This window comes from Phyllobates terribilis, unplaced genomic scaffold (genome assembly GCF_046119375.1).
Source record: "Phyllobates terribilis strain yellow unplaced genomic scaffold, ASM4611937v1 Scaffold_10__3_contigs__length_209671492, whole genome shotgun sequence".
NCBI classification, from domain to species: domain Eukaryota; kingdom Metazoa; phylum Chordata; class Amphibia; order Anura; family Dendrobatidae; genus Phyllobates; species Phyllobates terribilis.
Genome location: NW_027362770.1, coordinates 108,250,698 through 108,270,548, shown reverse-complemented (window position 1 = coordinate 108,270,548; position 19,851 = coordinate 108,250,698). Strand labels below are relative to the sequence as shown.

The 19,851-nt window shown below is 41.8% G+C and overlaps 1 protein-coding gene across 1 annotated transcript in view; it reads left to right on the top strand.

Moving 5' to 3' along the window:
• The window catches only part of FCHSD1 (FCH and double SH3 domains 1), a 180,204-nt gene that overhangs the window by 66,050 nt on the left and 94,303 nt on the right, over positions 1-19,851 (top strand). Inside the window, exon 3 of the mRNA XM_073649733.1 lies at positions 10,074-10,119. Within this exon, the coding sequence (XP_073505834.1) occupies positions 10,074-10,119 (46 nt within the window). The remainder of the gene's footprint in view (positions 1-10,073; positions 10,120-19,851) is intronic.

Here is a 19,851-nt window from a genome sequence, read left to right as displayed (position 1 = left end):
AAAGTCTCAAAATTTTTGCGGAAACTAACTCCAGACCCATACCTCCTGGAGTGATTTTATGTACGGCTGATATTTTTTTTTAAACAAATTATTCGACATTTTGGTAAAATATGTAACTGTTTGCTCTAAAAAGGCGCAAACAGGTAAAAGACAAAAACAAAGAGCCTTTTTAGATTTTGCGCAAAATTCTTGAACTGCGTATGCCATTTTGAATAATCTGGCGCAAACAAAAAGTCAACAAATACCACAAAAAAAGCAACTTTGAAAAAAAATTGCAAATGAATAGCCCCTGAATTCCCATGCCTCGCTGCCTCCTTGCATTTTGTAGCGATCCACGCACTCAGGTAGGCATTACAGTGGGTACGGAAAGTATTCAGACCCCTTTAAATTTTTCACTCTTTGTTGCATTGCAGCCATTTGGTAAATTCTAAAAAGTTAATTTTTTTTCTCATTAAAGTACACTCTGCGCCCCATCTTGACTGAAAAAAAACAGAAATGTAGAAATTTTTGCAAATTTATTAAAAAAGAAAAACTGAAATATTACATGATCATAGGTATTCAGACCCTTTGCTCAGTATTGAGTAGAATAACCCTTTTCAGCTATACAGCCATGAGTCTTCTTGGGAATGATGCAACAAGTTTTTCACACTTAGATTTGGGGATCCTCTGCCATTCTTCCTTGCAGATCCTCTCCAGTTGCATCAGGTTGGATGGTGAACGTTGGTGGACAGCCATTTTCTGGTCTGTCCAGAGATGCTCAATTGGGTTTAGGTCAGGGCTCTGACTGGGCCAGTCAAGAATGGTCACAGAGTTGTTCTGAAGCCACTCCTTTGTTATTTTAGCTGTGTGGTTAGGGTCATTGTCTTGTTGGAAGGTGAACCTTCGGCCAAGTCTGAGGTCCAGAGCACTCTGGAAGAGGTTTTCATACAGGATATCTCTGTACTTGGCCGCATTCATGTTTCCTTCAAATGCAACCAGTCGTCCTGTCTCTGCGGCTGAAAAACACCCCCATTGCATGATGCTGCCACCACCATGTTTCACTGTTGGGATTGTATTGGGCAGGTGATGAGCAGTGCCTGGTTTTCTCCACACATACCGCTTAGAATTATCATCAAAAAGTTCTATCTTCGTCTCATCAGACCAGAGAATCTTATTTCTCATAGTCTGGGAGTCCTTCATGTGTTTTTGAGCAAACTCTATGCAGGTTTTCATATGTCTTGTACTGATGAGAGGCTTCCGTCGGGCCACTCTGCCATAAAGGCCCGACTGGGGGAGGGCTGCAGTGATAGTTGACTTTGTGGAACTTTCTCCCATCTCCCTACTGCATCTCTGGAGCTCAGCCACAGTGATCTTGGGGTTCTTTGTTACCTCTCACCAAGGCTCTGCTCCCATTATTGCTCAGTTTGGCTGGACGGCCAGGTCTAGGAAGACTTCTGGTGGCCCCAAACTTCTTCCATTTAAGAATTATGGAGGCCACTGTGCTCTTAGGAACCTTGAGTAATGCAGAAATTCTTTTGTAACCTTGGCCAGATCTGTGCCTTGCCACAATTCTGACTCTGATCTCTTGGGCAGTTCCTTTGAGCTCATGATTCTCATGTGGTCTGACATGCACTGTGAGCTGTGAGGTCTTATATAGACAGGTGTGTGCCTTTCCAAATCTAGTCCTATCAGTTTAATTAAACACAGCTTGACTCCAATGAAGGAGTAGAACCATCTCAAGGAGGATCACAAGTAAATGGACAGCATGTGACTTAAATATGAGTGTCTGAGCAAAGGGTCTGAATACTTATGACCATGTGATATTTCAGTTTTTCTTTTTTTACAAATTTGCAAAAATTTCTACATTTGTTTTTTTTCAATCAAGATGGGGTGCAGAGTGTACTTTAATGAGAAAAAAAATGAACTTTTTAGAATTTACCAAATGGCTGCAATGAAACAAAGAATGAAAAATTTAAAGGGGTCTGAATACTTTCCGTACCCACTTGTAGCTAGCGTTCACACAGGCAATGCAATTTGGTCCAAACTTGTGAAGTTTTATTGCTTTCATAAAACTTCAAGGCATTCAAAACCAAAAACTGCCTCTTTTCGGCACAAAGTTATCACTGCAAATAAACAGTTCATTCAGCAGGAACATGTATGTCACTGTGCGCTCACCCAAACAGATTATCGCCCTTTCTCCTGGAGCAAACTTTATAAACAGAAGAGGCACGATCCCACCAGTCTCTGTATCCCCTCCAGCCCGAGCTCCAACACCAGGCAGAAGTGTTCAACTCAGTGCACAATTCACATCAAACAGTCTGCAGCTTCCACACGTTACTCTGCAGCTCCAACACACAGACTGCTCAGCTTTCCTAGCTGACCCATGCAGTCTCCATTCAGAGAGAAACTCTGGCATGTCTTTCTTCCAGCTACAGCTCACATTTTGGCTGGATACTCACCAGATTCAGCACACTCTATTCTGCTTCATTCAGCAGATTGACACTCGTAGTGAACAATGGCCCTGGTTCTTAGTGAAAGCTAGCCAGGTGTATTTAATTAAGACCTGCAGTGCTAGGATTTAACCCAGTCCTACCTGGCTTTGCTACATAATTTGACAATACTCGCTTGGCAAGAGTGAGCTTGACCTAAACTGAAGGCTGTGGTGTGTGCGTATGCGTGTGTGTGTATGCGCGTGTGTGTTTGTGTGCACACGCATTGACACTGTAGATCTTGAGCATGTGTGCACAAACCTCTCTGTTCCCTGTTGCTTGCTGAACTGACACGTTTAGAAGCGTAGCAGAGAGGTCCGTGTGCACTCGCGCTCAGCTCCTGCATTGTCAGTGTGTGCGCACACACCGGAGGTTTCTATTCAGGCAGCGCTCGCGTTGGGCTGTTAACATTCAGGTAGGTGGCAAGGCTAGTTAATTCAGGGGGTGGAACGGTACATGGAGCGCTCGGCAATAACACTCAAAGAGGACAGAGAGTAAAGGCAAATATTACTACACTATGCTTTTTATAGGCGCCAAATCACCGATATGACTGAGCGCTTAGTTTAATTTGTGTTTTGGAGGGTGACCGACTCCATTTATAAAGGCAGGGTAAACCTGATGGGGAAGAGCAGCGCTGGCGTCGGTTTTGTTTGCACACAATGTTATTTTTGCTGACAACAAGGCATACTTCATTAGAAGTCATCGAGGTTCACCACTCCGTTGTTATCAGTCTGCTATAACCAGAAGCCACAGAGCAGATATGAACATGGCCTGTAGTTCATGCGCCCTTGACATTTCTCTCCTGCAGCCCAATTCCAGTGAAATACAAAATTTAGTTATCCTCACCCACCAAATTGTTGTCCAGCAGGCTGAGTTATGGGTAGGTCTCCATACTGGAGAGTTGCATCTTCTGTCCCTTGTGCCTGTCCATTACCTGGGGGGAAGATTTTGGTCTCCACACATTTTCACTCCCCTACTGGCCCCATTTACACATTCGGATTTCACGTAGCAGTTCTTTCCATTTTTTCTTCACAGTTAGAACATAAAGGTCTGTTCACATGCCCATTTTTCTTGCAGACCAAACGTCTGCAGAAAAGAAAAAAAATTAAGACCTGTCCAATTTGCGGATCAAAATCGCCCATTCAAGTCAGTTGGTAAAAAAAAAAAAATTGAAAAGCACAAAGATGTCATCCTAGTGATGTCAATTTTGCCATTCTAATGAAATTTGGGATTTTTTTCTTCATTTTGCAGATAATATAAAAGGATGGCAAACTAATGGTAAAAATAGACACGTTTACTAAAAAAGGCTGAAAATAAAAAATAAAAAAAACACCTATCAAAATCAATCAATTTCTCTTGTACGCAAAAAAATAACAAAACACAACTCACATGTGAGTGAAGTGCTCGACTGCATCCGTCTGTCATGGTCCATGATTCATGGACTCGCCATGGTTCTCCCAACAGCCTCCCAAGCATAACTGAGACTATTTTATTTTGGTATTTTTTTAGGGTCAGGTTTTTTTTTCATTATTACAAAATAATGCAAATCTAGGAGGAATTGTATAATTTGTACTGTTTTAAAAAAAAATCCACAAAAACATATTGCCTAAAACAACATATTTTTAAACATCACAAAAAGCACAACCACGTGCTGGTGTTTTAAAATGTTATTTATTTTTTTGCTCATGCTTTGAATACCATAAACTATCACTGTGTAAAGGAGACCTAAGCAAGTTTGTTTTTTTTCAGTATATACATGAGGCATCAAGTGTTGCTGAGTACAGGCCAAGTGCAAAACGTTTAATAACATTTTATCAGTAAATTGTAATATTTTTCTGCTTGGAATAAATAAACTATCCATAACAAAAAGTGTCTTTAAGGCGTGTGTTCAATTTGTCTTTTCGAATAGGTAATCTTTGCTATTGAAGAAAAATTCCAAGTGTCGGCAAATAGATAAACTCTGCAAACTTTATTTTAAGGCATATAGTTAAAATTCCTGATGGCAGATGGGATAGCACTATCCTAAATTTTATCTATATGCCTTGAAATGAAGTGTGAAGATTTTATCTACTTGCCGACACTTGGAGTTTTTCTTCATGTTTTACCGTGGGTCATCGGTTTTCCTAGGAGCAGCTACACTTTTGTGAATGTGTTTTTTTATATCAACGAACACGGTGAGGCTTTAAACTCTTTTTTTTTTTTTCAATGTAAGAACTAATCTTTGCTATTGATTGATATTATCTGTACATAGTGATTCAAGTGTATTGTGCCAAGTACTGCTCATATACCTTATAGGTGGGGCACAGGGGCCCACCGGAGAATTCCCCTGTCCTCCCGTAAGCCGATCCGTGCCTGGATATGAGATTGGTGAGAGCAGACTCTATTCTTCCAAATATCACACAGTTGTCCTTGGTACTGTAGACCGTTCTGTATGTCTCCTATAATTACACCCTCTGCTTTTGACCACAATCCGTAGCTCTTCCGACCTTCTTTGCAGTAAGCTATGTCTGTTGCAACACTAGATTACTATTGATTTCCAAGCTCAGTAAATAGTAAATTCTGCTGCCATTTAATAGCTGCATGCAGACAAGTTCTGACAAATGTACACTGTAATTAGAGGCATTGTCACCTCATATGGTGGATTAGGAAGGACTCCGAAAAAAAGGACCCAAGCCGGATGGCATCCATGTTCTGTCTAACTTTCATAGCCCAGTTTTTTAGGAGACGATTGGGGAAACCTTCTGTTTTTTCCTTTTTGTGCATGTGCCTCTGCCTATATGGAAGTGATATCTGATGACGTGTCTCTGGCAGACTGGATGCAACAATGTGTTCTGTAGAGAAGGCGGCATGTAATACAATATTTATCTTCCAGCAGCACCGTGTGACCATCTGCAGTTTTTCCCGTGGATTATAGCTGATCGTCAGGGATTGTAGCAGCCAAACTTGCAAAGATCAGAGCAGATGTTTGGGTATTAGGAATTTTTCCTTCATAAACTTAGAGGACCTGTCACTTGCATATACAGTACAGACCAAAAGTTTGGACACACCTTCTCATTTAAAGATTTTTCTGCATTTTCATGACTATGAAAATTGTACATTCACACTGAAGGCATCAAAACTATGAATTAACACATGTGGAATTATATACTTAACAAAAAAGTGTGAAACAACTGAAAATATGTCTTATATTCTATGTTCTTCAAAGTAGCCACCTTTTGCTTTGATGACTGCTTTGCACACTCTTGGCATTCTCTTGATGAGCTTCAAGAAGTAGTCACCGGAAATGGTTTTCACTTCACAGGTGTGCCCTGTCAGGTTTAATAAGTGGGATTTCTTGCCCTATAAATGGGGTTGGGACCATCAGTTGTGTTGTGCAGAAGTCAGGTGGATACACAGCTGATAGTCCTACTGAATAGACTGTTAGCGGCTTTTTTCTTGCGATTATACAAATTCTAAGTAAGGAAAAACGAGTGGCCATCATTACTTTAAGAAATGAAGGTCAGTCAGTGCAAAAAATTGGGCAAACTTTGAAAGTGTCCCCAAGTGCAGTTGCAAAAACCATCAAGCACTACAAAGAAACTGGCTCACATGAGGACCGCCCCAGGAAAGGAGGACCGCCCCAGGAAAGGAAGACCAAGAGTCACCTCTGCTTCTGAGGATAAGTTTATCTGAGTCACCAGCCTCAGAAATCACAGGTTAACAGCAGCTCAGATTAGAGACCAGGACAATGCCACACAGAGTTCTAGCAGCAGACTCATCTTTACAACAACTGTTAAGAGGAGACTTTGTGCAGCAGGCCTTCATGCATGGTAAAATAGCTGCTAGAAAACCACTGCTAAGGACAGGCAACAAGCAGAAGAGACTTGTTTGGGCTAAAGAACACAAGGAATGGACATTAGACCAGTGGAAATCTGTGCTTTGGACCAAGAGGGAGAGTGATGGGGTGCTACGCCAGATGACCTAGCCTCCACAGTCACCAGACCTGAACCCAATCGAGATGGTTTGGGGTGAGCTGGACCGCAGAGTGAAGGCAAAAGGGCCAACAAGTGCTAAGCATCTCTGGGAACTCCTTCAAGATTGTTGGAAGACCATTTCCGGTGACTACCTCTTGAAGCTCATCAAGAGAATGCCAAAAGTGTGCAAAGCAGTCATCAAAGCAAAAGGTGGCTACTTTGAAGAACCTAGAATATAAGACATACAATTAGGTCCATATATACTTGGACAGAGACAACATTTTTCTAATTTTGGTTCTAGACATTACCACAATGAATTTTAAACAAAACAATTCAGATGCAGTTGAAGTTCAGACTTTCAGCTTTCATTTGAGGGTATCCACATTAAAATTGGATGAAGGGTTTAGGAGTTTCAGCTCCTTAACATGTGCCACCCTGTTTTTAAAGGGACCAAAAGTAATTGGACAGATTAAATAATTGTAAATAAAATGTTCATTTCTAGTACTTAGTTGAAAACCCTTTGTTGGCAATGACTGCCTGAAGTCTTGAACTCATGGACATCACCAGACGCTGTGTTTCCTCCTTTTTGATGCTCTGCCAGGCCTTCACTGCGGTGGTTTTCAGTTGCTGTTTGTTTGTGGGCCTTTCTGTCTGAAGTTTAGTCTTTAACAAGTGAAATGCATGCTCAATTGGGTTGAGATCAGGTGACTGACTTGGCCATTCAAGAATATTCCACTTCTTTTCTTTAATAAACTCCTGGGTTGCTTTGGCTTTATGTTTTGGGTCATTGTCCATCTGTAGTATGAAACGACGACCAATCAGTTTGGCTGCATTTGGCTGGATCTGAGCACACAGTATGGCTCTGAATACATCAGAATTCATTCGGCTGCTTCTGTCCTGTGTCACAGCATTAATAAACACTAGTGACCCAGTGTCACTGGCAGCCATGCATGCCCAAGCCATCACACTGCCTCTGCCGTGTTTTACAGATGATGTGGTATGCTTTGGATCATGAGCTGTACCACGCCTTTGCCGTACTTTTCTCTTTCCATCATTCTGGTAGAGGTAGATCTTGGTTACATCTGTCCAAAGAATGTTCTTCCAGAACTGTGCTGGCTTTTTTAGATGCTTTTTAGCAAAGTCCTGTCTAGCCTTTTTATTCTTGATGCTTATGAGTGGCTTGCACCGTTCAGTGAACCCTCTGTAGTTACTTTCATGCAATCTTCTCTTTATGGTAGATTTGGATATTGATTCGCCTACCCCCTGGAGAGTGTTGTTCACTTGGTTGGCTGTTGTGAAGGGGTTTCTCTTCACCATGGAGATTATTCTGCGATCATCCACCACTGTTGTCTTCCGTGGGCGCCCAGGTCTTTTTGCATTGATGAGTTCACCAGTGCTTTCTTTCTTTCTCAGGATGTACCAAACTGTAGATTTTGCCACTCCTAATATTGTAGCAATTTCTCGGATGGGTTTTTTCTGTTTTTGCAGCTTAAGGATGGCTTGTTTCACCTGCATGGAGAGCTCCTTTGACCGCATGTTTACTTCACAGCAAAACCTTCCAAATGCAAGCACCACACCTCAAATCAACTCCAGGCCTTTTATCTGCTTAATTGAGAATGACATAACGAAGGGTCCATGAAATAGCCTTGGAGTCAATTCTCCTATTACTTTTGGTCCCTTTAAAAACAGGGTGGCGCATGTTAAGGAGCTGAAACTCCTAAACCCTTCATCCAATTTTAATGTGGATACCCTCAAATGAAAGCTGAAAGTCTGAACTTCAACTGCATCTGAATTGTTTTGTTTAAAATTCATTGTGGTAATGTCTAGAACCAAAATTAGAAAAATGTTGTCTCTGTCCAAATATATATGGACCTAACTGTATTTTCAGTTGTTTCACACTTTTTTGTTAAGTATATAATTCCATATGTGTTAATTCATAGTTTTTATGCCTTCAGTGTGAATGTACAATTCATACATACTGTACACAGTCATGGCCAAAAGTGTTGGCTCCCTTAAAATTGTTTAAGAAAATGAAGTATTTCTCCCAGAAAATTATGGCAGTTACACATGTTTTGTTATACACATGATTATTTCCTTTGTACTTATTGAACAACACACAAAAAAGCAGAAAAGGGCAAATTTGGATGCAATTTCAGACAACCCCCCCCCCCCCCCAATGGGCTGGACAAAACTGTTGGCATCCTCAACTTAATATTTGGAATAAATAACTGAAATCAATCACTTCCTATAACCATCAGCAAGCTTCTTACACCTCTCAACTGGAATTGTGGACCACTCTTCTTTTGGGAATTGCTCCAAGTCTCTCATATGTGAAGGCGTCTTCTCCCAACAGCAATTTTAAGATCTCTCCACAGGTGTTCAATGGGATTTAGATCTGGACTTATTGCTGGCCACTTCAGAACTCTCCAGTACTTTGTTTCCATCCATTTCTGGGTGCTTCCTGAAGAATATTTGGGGTCATTGTCCTGCTGGAAGACCCATGACCTTGGCCGCAAACCCAGCTGTCTGCCACGGGGCACTACATCGCAAACCAAAATCCTTTGGTAATCTTCAGATTTCATGATGGCTTGCACACAGTCAAGGCACCCAGTGCTAGAGGCCGCAAAACAACCCCAAAACATCTTTGAACCTCCACCATATTTGACTGTAGATACTGTATTCTTTGTAGGCCTCATTCCGTTTTTGGTAAACATAATGATGTGCAGTTTAGCTTTTTCTATGTGTCTTTTGCAGCATTGGGGTCCTCCTGGGTCTCCTGCCATAGCATTTCATTCAAATATCGATGAATAGTTTGCATTGACAATGATGCTCCCGGCAGGACAGTTTGAACTTCTCTGGCACTTGATTGGGGCTGCTTATCCACCATACAGATTATCCTGTGTTGCAATCTTTCATCAATTTTTCTCTGCCATCCACCTTCACGAAGATTGCCTAGAGTTCGATGGCTTGTAAACTTCTTGAGTTATGTTGCGCACCGTGGACAAAGAAACCTCAAGATCTCTGGAGATGGACTTGTAGCCTTGACATTGTTGATATTTTTCAACAATTTTGGTTCTCAAGTCCTCTGACAGTTCTCTTCTCCTCTTTCTGTTCTCCATGTTAGTGTGGCACACAAAATGCAAAGCTTGAGTAAACTTCCCCCCCTTTTTATCTGGTTTCAGGTGTGATTTTCATATTGCCCACACTTGTTACTTGCCACAGGTGAGTTTGAACCAGCATCACATGCTTGAAAAAAAGTTGTTTACCCACAGTTTTGGAAAGGTGCCAACAATTTTGTCTGGCCCATTTTTTTTTTTGTTGTTGTGTGAAATTATATCCAATTTGCCTTTTTTTCTCTTTTTTTCTGTTGTTCAAAAATTCGGGGAAAAAAATTGTAGCATTTACTACTTTGGTCTCATTTATGGACCAGACTAGTGCGCATTAACAGGGAGCGGCTCCTGCATCTGTCCGCTACGTGTATAAGCGGATGGATCTGCGCATGGAAACAGTCACAGCCACAATTTGTGGACATGTCTGACCCAAGTTCCAGTATGGCCAACACAGATTTACGATGTAGGTACGCATTGATAATTTCCGGAATGCCCCTTCATGTCAGCATTGTATAACGCAAATCACTTTGTTTGTTTGCCAGGTCTTTCTGCAAGCAGCGTGCAGCCATTGAAAAGGAATATGGTCAGGTAAGATGGGGTGACTTTTGTGATCATTTTGGGGGTATAAGAACTTAATCATTTTTCACAGCGCACAGACCCATATAAGTCAAGGAGGATTTATTGTACATCTTTTTATTTATTATTTTGTTAGGGTGGTGTAGGGATTCACACTCTTTGGTAGCCGCTGAAGTCCACACAGGTACGAGTTTCTGTGTCAAACCGGATAAAGTTTATTTTCTTGCATAAACTTTCAACATAAAGTTAGACAGCTTTTCTTCCGCAAAATGTTCAATAACGAAAACACAGCCCTTTCTCAGGGCAGACACAATAATGTAGCATGGTCTCACCCTCAAAACAGTACTGACAACTTTTATCCTGATGCACAGTCTGTCCACCATTAAGGCTGTGTGACCACTATGCGTTTTTTAAGCGTTTCCGTAGCGGCAATTCCGCTTAAAAAACGCTTGGTAGAAGGTCTGCCATGTTCCCCAATTATAATTCGCATGTGCTGTGCCCATGCTGCGGAAATTTCCGCTGCGGATTATCATTGCTGAAAAATCTGCAGCACTACCAGTTATTTTGCGGAAGCGCTGCGTTTTCGTTCTCCTCCGGACCCGGGTACCATAGTACCTGTAAAAAAAAAAAAAAAAAAGAATAAAATAAAAAATAAATATTATACTTAACTTCTGATGGCCCCCGGTGTCCTTGTCTCAGGCTTGCCGGCAGCTCGCGGTAGACTAAAAGGACCTGCTGTGACGTCATTTAGTCATGTGACGGGTAACTCGACCGCTGACGTCGACAGGTCCTTTAATCTACCGCGAGCTGCCGGCAAGCCTGAGACAAGGACACCGGGGGCCATCAGAAGGTAAGTATAATATTTATTTTTTATTTTATTATTTTTTTTACAGGTACTATGGTACCCAGGTCCGGAGGAGAACGAAAACGTTTATTTTTTACCATTCTTTCGGTCACACTATATAAATCCATGCCGGTTGCATGGATTTATATAGTGTGACCAAGTTGTCAAGCGCTTTCCAAGTGATGCTAAAACCATGCGGAAATGCATGTGAAAAACGCTTCACTTCCGCTTGTCCCTGACAGGAAAAATCATGTTTAATCCACATGCTTTTTTTCTGCCAGGGAGATGCAGAAACGCGCAGGAAAAATCCAGAGCATTTCTGCATCGTGGGCACATAGCCTAAGGATCTTTTTCTCTCTGCAATACTACAGACACTGGCATCTCAGACAAAGCTGAGGTAATCCCAGTTCGGTCACACAAAACAGCCATCATTCATAGCAACCAGTGATACTTGCAGTTTGGTGCACACGGCCTGTGCAGTCTCTTCTCAAAGAAATTCTGACTTGGCTCTCTGCAGCTCCAACACAAATCCACTCTGCTCAGCTCCCCCAACTGACTGACTAGTGAGCACAGGGCCTGGCTCTAGACATGGCTGTCCAGGTACACATAATCAGGACCTTCCATGCTACGTTTTAACTTGTACTACCTAATTTTCCTATAGTGGGTATGGTATAATGGCTTCTGGAAGTTTTAACTTTGCTCAAAATGTTAAAGTTCCCATTGTAGAGATCTATCAGACATAGGCCATAGCTGTAGCTGAAGGCAGCCAGCATGTTATCTTTTACATCAGTTTTAATGCAGGAATTGTAGAGCTCTGTATCAAAAAGAAGGGGGATTTATACTGCTAGAACATTATAATTTGAAATAGTTATGTAAAGAATTAAAACTTATAAACCTCAAGTTAATAAACACACATCTTCAATTTAAAGGAGTTGTCTACTGCTTGGACAACTCATTCTTAAAGGCCAGAATTTGGTGAGTAAAATAAGAAAAGCTTATACTTCCCTCCTGCAGTGGCGCCATGCCAGCAATGTCTGTGCCGGGTCTACCAGCGCTTTTGTGACAATCAGCGGATGCTGATCGGCTGCAGCCTTTACTATTTTGTCCGAATGACGTCCGCTTTGATGCAATATTTATGAGCAGCCAACAATCATGATTGGCTGCAGCTGTCAAATTACACAATAATGTCACGTCTCTCATCGGGAACGGCATAGCTGAAACAGTGCTGCAGGAAGTAAGTATACATTATTTTTATTCTTTATGGTGCACTAAATTGAAGGCTATCCAGTAATGGATAATTCTTTTCAATGGGGTTGTCCAGACTTGGGATTCTCAGCGTGCTGTGTGTGCACTGTCAGGATTCTCCAGTGCTCATGCGTGGAGCGGCGGGTGCATAACCACAAGTATGTGATATGCATACATGCCAACTAGACGTGCATGACCTCGCTCAGTGCAAGTGAATTGATTGAGGCCGGACACGTCTAGTCGGAATGTTGGCGTAAGTATGCAAATTGCATACTTGTCATATGACCGCCTGCTCCTGGCCCCGGAAAATCCTGACAGTGCATTTTGAGGACTCACAAGTCTGCAGTCACATAGACTTAGCACCCAAGCCTGGACAACCCCTTTAAATCTACAGCTTTCACGGGTTAAAATAGCTGACTATTTGATTTTAGAGCTGAAATTCTAAAGTAAATGGGGTTTCATTACGATATGTCCCTCCGGCCAGTGTCGCCTCCATGAGACTGTAGATAAACATAGGGAACAGAGCGAGGGACGCATGGCGTGAATATGACACAAGAGTGGTGTTTACTGATCAGCCGGCATACAGAGGAGCAGCCACAAGCCATGGGATGAATACAAAGCTCCTGCGACATTAGCAAACTGCTTACCACGCACATTAAAATTCCCTTTAATGTCGGACAGATCCGTCTAAAAGACACAATAAAACTACTTTGAAGTTCAATAAAAGTGACTAATAACTGTGTGTTGGCACAGAGCTCAGGAATGGATCACGTCCAAAGGAAATATAAAGTAGGCTCTTCATTACTTGCCAATAAATCATCTTTCTTGAAACTAATTCTTTATTACATAGCTGTGGTCTGTTTATCACGTCCTGACATTATAGCTAAGTGCGTGCAATTATATGCGTAAAAAATGTTTCCTTTGTGCTGATAAAAGGTTATATTCAATGTTTCTGTCATCCGATATTATATACTGTAACTCCTGTTCAGACTTTAAAGAAAACCTGTCACCAAGTCAAGTGTCCATTTTTTGCTCTTATCTTATTCCCGCTGCCCCCTTGAGTATTTAGTTTTTGGTTTTATTGAAATCCACCATACGGTTGAAGAGTTATTGGCTTTTTAATTTATTACTTATTTTTGTGTTCTATACTAAGGGGGCGTGGCTCATCTGAATCCCTGGGGGCGTGTCATTATGAGGCCCTGCATAATGACCCTGTGAGCCACGCCCCCTTATTAAAGCTCTCAGCAGTTAGCACAAAATAAAAAGGCTCATATCTCTGGAACCTTATGGCGGATTTAAGAAAAAAAAAAAAAAGGGATGCTCAGGGGAGCAGCAAGAATAAAATAAGGGCTAAAATGGCCACTTTTAATCTGGTGACAGGTCCCCTTTTAAAGGGCTATTTCCAACATTAAAACTTAGCATCCTTAGAAAGGGGCTGTGGAATGCCCCGGCTGAATAGCACAGTGGCTGGGCATGCATGCCACCGTTCCGTCCCTTGTGAATAATACTTTAAAGGGGACCTGTCATCAGATCAAAAGTAGCAATTTTTTCCTCTTATTTTTTTCCCACTGCCCCCCTGAGTATTCCTTATTTTTGTCTATGAGACTGTTGGAAAACGCAAAGAGCCATATTTTTTTTGACACAGAACGGATGGAAATGGTGCTTAGATGGGTAATGTTCCTGTTCCATTTCACTAAGCCCCTTTTTTGGGATCATTGGTGACATTTCCAGTTGCCAAAGAAAAAGTAATAATTTTTAATATTGTGGCCCTTTAAGAGAACCTTGGTATAAAGCTGGGCCATAAAGTGTCCACTGTCAAATTATTCAGTTATAACATTTTTATTTTTTAATAAAACGCAGTTTATATACCATGCGCTGCGTGTACGTTAAGAATCATGTGTCAGTTCTAGTCCCACATTGTCGGTCCATCTTTGCCTTTACCCTCTTCAGTCCTGTGATCGGCACTAAATCAGTGGACGTCCCGGTTCCTGAAGCCCCATAAATGTCAGTTTCTGTCATGTCACCACATGGGAGAAAATCAGATGCCTAAAGAATAAGCTTTATGGATACACCTAAATTAAATGGGAATGGTTGGTGATATCAACTTCCTGCTTGTGTCACATTAGTATATGGGAGGGGGAAAACTTTTCCAGATGGGTGGTGACTATGGCAGCCATTTTGAAGTCGGCCATTTTGGATCCAACTTTTTTCAATGGGAAGAGGGTCATGTGACACATCAAACTTATTGAGAATTTCATAAGAAAAACAGTGGTGTGCTTGGTTTTAACGTAGCTTTATTCATTCAGTTTTTTGCAAGTTTATGACCACTTATAAAATGTGTTCAAAGTGCTGCCCATTGTGTTGGATTGTCAATGCAACCCTCTACTCCCACTCTTGACACACTGATAGCAACACCGCAGAAGAAATGCTAGCACAGGCTTCCAGTATCCGTTGTTTCAGATGCTGCACATCTCGTATCTCCACAGCATAGACAATTTCCTTGAGATGACCCCAAAGATAAAAGTCTAAGGGGGTCAGATCGGGAGACTTTGGTGGCCATTCAACTGACCCACGACGACCAATCCACTTTCCAGGAAACTGTTCATGTAGGAATGCTCGGACCTGACACCCATAATGTGGTGGTGCACCATCTTGTTGGAAAAACTCAGGGAACGTGCCATCTTCAGTACATAAAGAGGGCAACACATCATCATGTAGCCCATATACCGCACCATACCATAAAGATACGAGATGTGCAGCATCTGAAACAACGGATACTGGAAGCCTGTGCTAGCATTTCTTCTGCGGTGTTGCTATCAGTGTGTCAAGAGTGGGAGAAGAGGGTTGCATTGACAATCCAACACAATGGGTAGCACTTTGAACACATTTTATAAGTGGTCATAAGCTTGTAAAAAACTCATGAAAGAATAAAGTTACGTTAAAACCAAGCACACCATTGTTTTAGTTTTAATTTAGGTGTATACATATAAACGGCCCACCCTGTATAGAAAACCCTGTAGGTCATGCCACCCACTTATTTACCACTCGTAGTGCTAGGTGGCTCTCAAGGACCTCATCACCCCTGGTGAAATAAAGGTAGAAAGTAATACACTCAGGTTATGGGTAGAATAGAAAAAATATGAAATATTGTATTGAGCATGGCCCCAATAATAAATCAAACCAACAAGAAGATAGACCCCTAAAATATAACTTTTATTATCTATAAAACTCTCAAACACTCTAAAGGTAACAAATTATAGAGTTGTGTCTGTATATATAAATATACAGAGTCTATTAGGCCCGAGAAATAATAATCGGGATAGGGTATAAGGGGACTATGAACTCCCTATTAGTCCCTAAAGTGTACCGACTTATTCGCGGAGGTTGGCACCCTAATAATTACGATATGGCCCTCCCTAAGGACCCTGGTGTACACCTAAACTATAATTAAAGTGCAACACAGGTAGTGAAAATAAAACACTGGATGTGTATCAAACTTAAGACATATATACCGTATATACTCGAGTGTAAGCCGACCCGAATATAAGGTTGCGTGCCCATTATGCGTTTTTTGAAGCATTTTTGCCACGGAATTTCCGCAGCGAAAACGCTTAAAAACCGCTTGGTAATACGTGCCCATGGTCCCCAATGATAATCCGCATGTGCTGTGCACATGCTGAGGAAATTTCCACTGCGGATTATCATTGCGGAAAAATACGCAGCATGTCCATTAATTTTGCAGACACGCAGCGTAATTGCCGCCATTGACTTGCATTGAACCGCATATTATCCGTGTCAGCACATTTGCACACACGGATATTAAGCGATTCAATGTGTGGATGGTACCCGGGTTTGGAGAAGAGGAGACTCTCCTCCAGACCCAGGTACCATAGTACCTGTAAAAAAAGGAATAAAATAAAAAATAAAGATTATACTTACCTTCCGATGTCCCCTGGTATTTTCTCCGCTCCGTCTGGTCTGTTGTATGGGTCGCGGTGGTGTGAAGGACCTGCGATGACGTTATTTAGTCATGTGACAGGTCACGCAGCGCTGTATAATCTTTATTTTTTATTTTTTACCATTCTTATTCTTTTCTTTTAACTATTACTTGGTCACACTATATAAATCCATGCCAGTTGCATGGATTCATATAGTGTGACCAAGTTGTCAAGCACTTTTCCAAGTGATGCTAAAATCGCTTGGAAAAACGCTTGATAACCCGCATACAGAAATGCATGCAAAAACACTTGACAAACGCTTCTAACTGTCAGGAAAAACGCATGTAAAATCCGCATGCGTTTTTCCTGCCAGGGAGAAGCGGAAAAAATATGCAGCATTTCTGCATCGTGGGCACATAGCCTAAGTCGAGACACCTAATTTTACCACAAAAAACTGGGAAAACTTATTGACTCGACTATAAGCCTAGGGTGGGAAATGCAGCAGCTGCTGGTAAATTTCCCCATCCTGGTACGCATTGCCCACTCATCTCCAATCCTGGTATGCATGGCCCCCACATCCCCAATCCTGTTATGCATGGCCCTCTCATTCCCAATCCTGGTATGCATGGCACCCCTCATCTCCAATCCTGGTATGCATGGCCCCCACATCCCCAATCCTGGTATGCATGGCTCCCCTCATCTCCAATCCTGGTATGCATGGCCCCCACATCCCCAATCCTGGTATGCATGGCCCTCTCATTCCCAATCCTGGTATGCCTGGCACCCCTCATCTCCAATCCCGGTATGCATGGCCCCCGCATCTCCAATCCCGGTATGCATGGCCCCCGCATCTCCAATCCTGGTATGCATGGCCCCCGCATCTCCAATCCTGGTATGCATGGCCCCCTCATTCCCAATCCTGGTATGCATGGCCCCCCTCATTCCCAATCCTGGTATGCATGGCCCCCCTCATTCCCAATCCTGGTATGCATGGCCCCTCCTATCCTGGTATACATGGCCTCCCATCACTGCACACATGAAAAAAATAAACACTTTTACTCACCTTCCTCCCGTCTGCTCCAGCGCTGCGTCCTGTTCTGCTGCCAGCAGCTGATCTCAGCATCTAAGCAGCGCATGACATCACTGCCATGCACCCTCAGACACTGAGGTGAGCTGCGGGGATATTCACTCCTCTCGACGACGGGACTATGGGTGTGGAGAGGAGTGAATATCCATTTTCTTTAGAGGGGAAAACTAATGAAAATTCAGGATGCAAATCATATAATGCCAGATTTAGTATTTGATCAATGAACTCTGTATAGACAAATTTTGACGTTTTGGTCTCGCCGACCTTCTTCAGACATGCACCTTATGGTGCAGATGAGCAGAGATCAGTATGATATATGGCAATATGGAGCTTATTTGTTCGTCGCCAGGAGAAATATGCCTATGAATTGATCAAATAATTGGCATTATTTTGAGTTCCAGATTCCTGTTTGCATATATGAATTAGCGTCTAGCTGCACAATTGCAACCGGGTATATCTTTCGGCATTTCAGAGAAACTATACCGTACTTTAAACATCTGGCCGGGAGACCAGACTAGTCCAACTCCACCCCTGGCCCTCTTCTTCCAGTGCGTCGCGTAGTGAGAGACCTGTCAATCACCTATAGTGGCACTGGGAGAAGACTTCCAGGTGCGGCATCGGATAAGGCTAGTCTCTGGCTGGATCTTTAACTACTTGTGAGCCGCCCATAGAGAATAAATGTCTGGGCAGTCCATGTTCTACCCTTCAGTGACAATCTAAGCCATGATTGTGCATTGGAGGAGCTGAGATCCAGCTGACAGACACAGGTAGACTCCCCATGGAGAAGGCAGAGACAGTTTGTTATTGTCTTTGTCTTCTTGATCACTGTATACACAGCACTGAAAAACATTGTGTATACCGTAATAAGACGCGTGAACGGCGCTTCCGCATTCGGTTCCTGCAGTCATGTGGAACCGTCACTGGGTCTAGGAAGGTGGAAGTAGCTACTGGATCCTAGGAGACCCAGAAACCTCTGCTATGCAGGTAGGAGGCAGAATTCCCACTGTAATTAGGGTTATTACATCAAGCCTAGCTACAGGGGAAATCAGGGGAAAAAAAATGTTGAAAAAGGTTTAAAAAAAAAAAAAAAAAAATGTAGATAAACACATAAATAAAAAGGAAAGTAAGAAAAATAAATAGTAAAATAAAAAAAGGCTGATGCCAATCCATTTCACTGTTACTAGTCCCACCACTGTCCTGTCAAAAATTGTGTCCAATATATAAAAATAATTGTTAAGGAAAGCGGAACAAATGTAAAATGTATTTCAGTAGTTGATTGTGGTCATTTAAAAAAAAAAATGTGAAAACCAACACATATTTTCTTTATTTTCCTACCAATATCATCCAAAGAAAAATAAAGTAAGTATGAAAAATTAGACCCAATATATCACGAAAAAAAATGTAAAAATTACTCGAATATCTGAAAGATCAAATTTTACAGCCCTTTTAAAGCACATACACAGAAAAAAATCCGAAAATATTCCTTGTGAAGAACGTGGATAAATGGCCTGATTGTTAACTGATTAAAATATATTTCCTCTGAGACACCAGAGCTTCTCCGAAATAATTATACCTGGCTGCAATCATGTAGCCAGACTCTGATGCATCCTGTCTGCAGTTTGAGCACCATGAATCTGATGATTTTTGCATATTTTAAGTTCCCTCTATATCTAGTTTACACATTAAAATAATCTACTGTAAATGCTTACAGCCCTTACTGTAACCCAGAACTGCACATACAACTATGATGGCTTCAGCTCCCTTTCCTGACTTCTCCATAGACATGCACACTCATTTTGCGTGAGCATGCATGTGTTTTCCATGTCGAGAAGGGAGTAAGCTACTGCCAGTGATTTTTGACAGCAGTTTATCAGTTAGGCCACGGCCCCACTACCAATATTTGGTCAGTATTCAGTCAGTATTTTTTCTCACGAGTGGGAGCCAAAACCAGGAGTGGGTGATAAATGCAGAATTAGTGCACTACTTTTTCTCTTATTGTTCCTCACTTGGTTTTGGCTCCCACTCCTGAGAAAAAGTACTGACCGAATACTGATCAAATACTGATAATGGGGCCGTGGCCTTAGGAAAACAAAAGCATCTGGCATTTTGAAAGTCAGGATGCCCAATCCATCTTTAAAAAAAAGCAAAAAAAACAGCTGTTTATTATCAAAACCCCAAAATTGATATATAAGACATAGCAAAAATTGGTGATTAAAACTTAACATATAATGTTATATATCAGGATCCAAAGGGTAACATTTCTCCTTGCGGAGAGTGACATGTTAACCACATCAAGGTGAGGAGACTTTTTAAGCCACAATGCTCCTCTGGGAAATATGCAAATTGTCTCTTCAGAGAGGAAGAGAACTAGAACTCTAGTGCCACCTACAGGAAGTAACAATCTAAAAGTCAATATTGACTCTCTAACTCACCTTGACATGCTTAACATGTCACTCTCCACAAGGAGAAACGTTACCCCTTGAATCACACTTTGCACTGACGAGGGGCAGTACCCCGAATCACAGTGTCTGCAAATTGAGATCTCTTTTCTGGATTTTATCCTAAGTCATGTGACAAGGCTTGTTAGAGAGTAGATATTGACGTTTAGGATTGCTACTTCCTATAGGTGG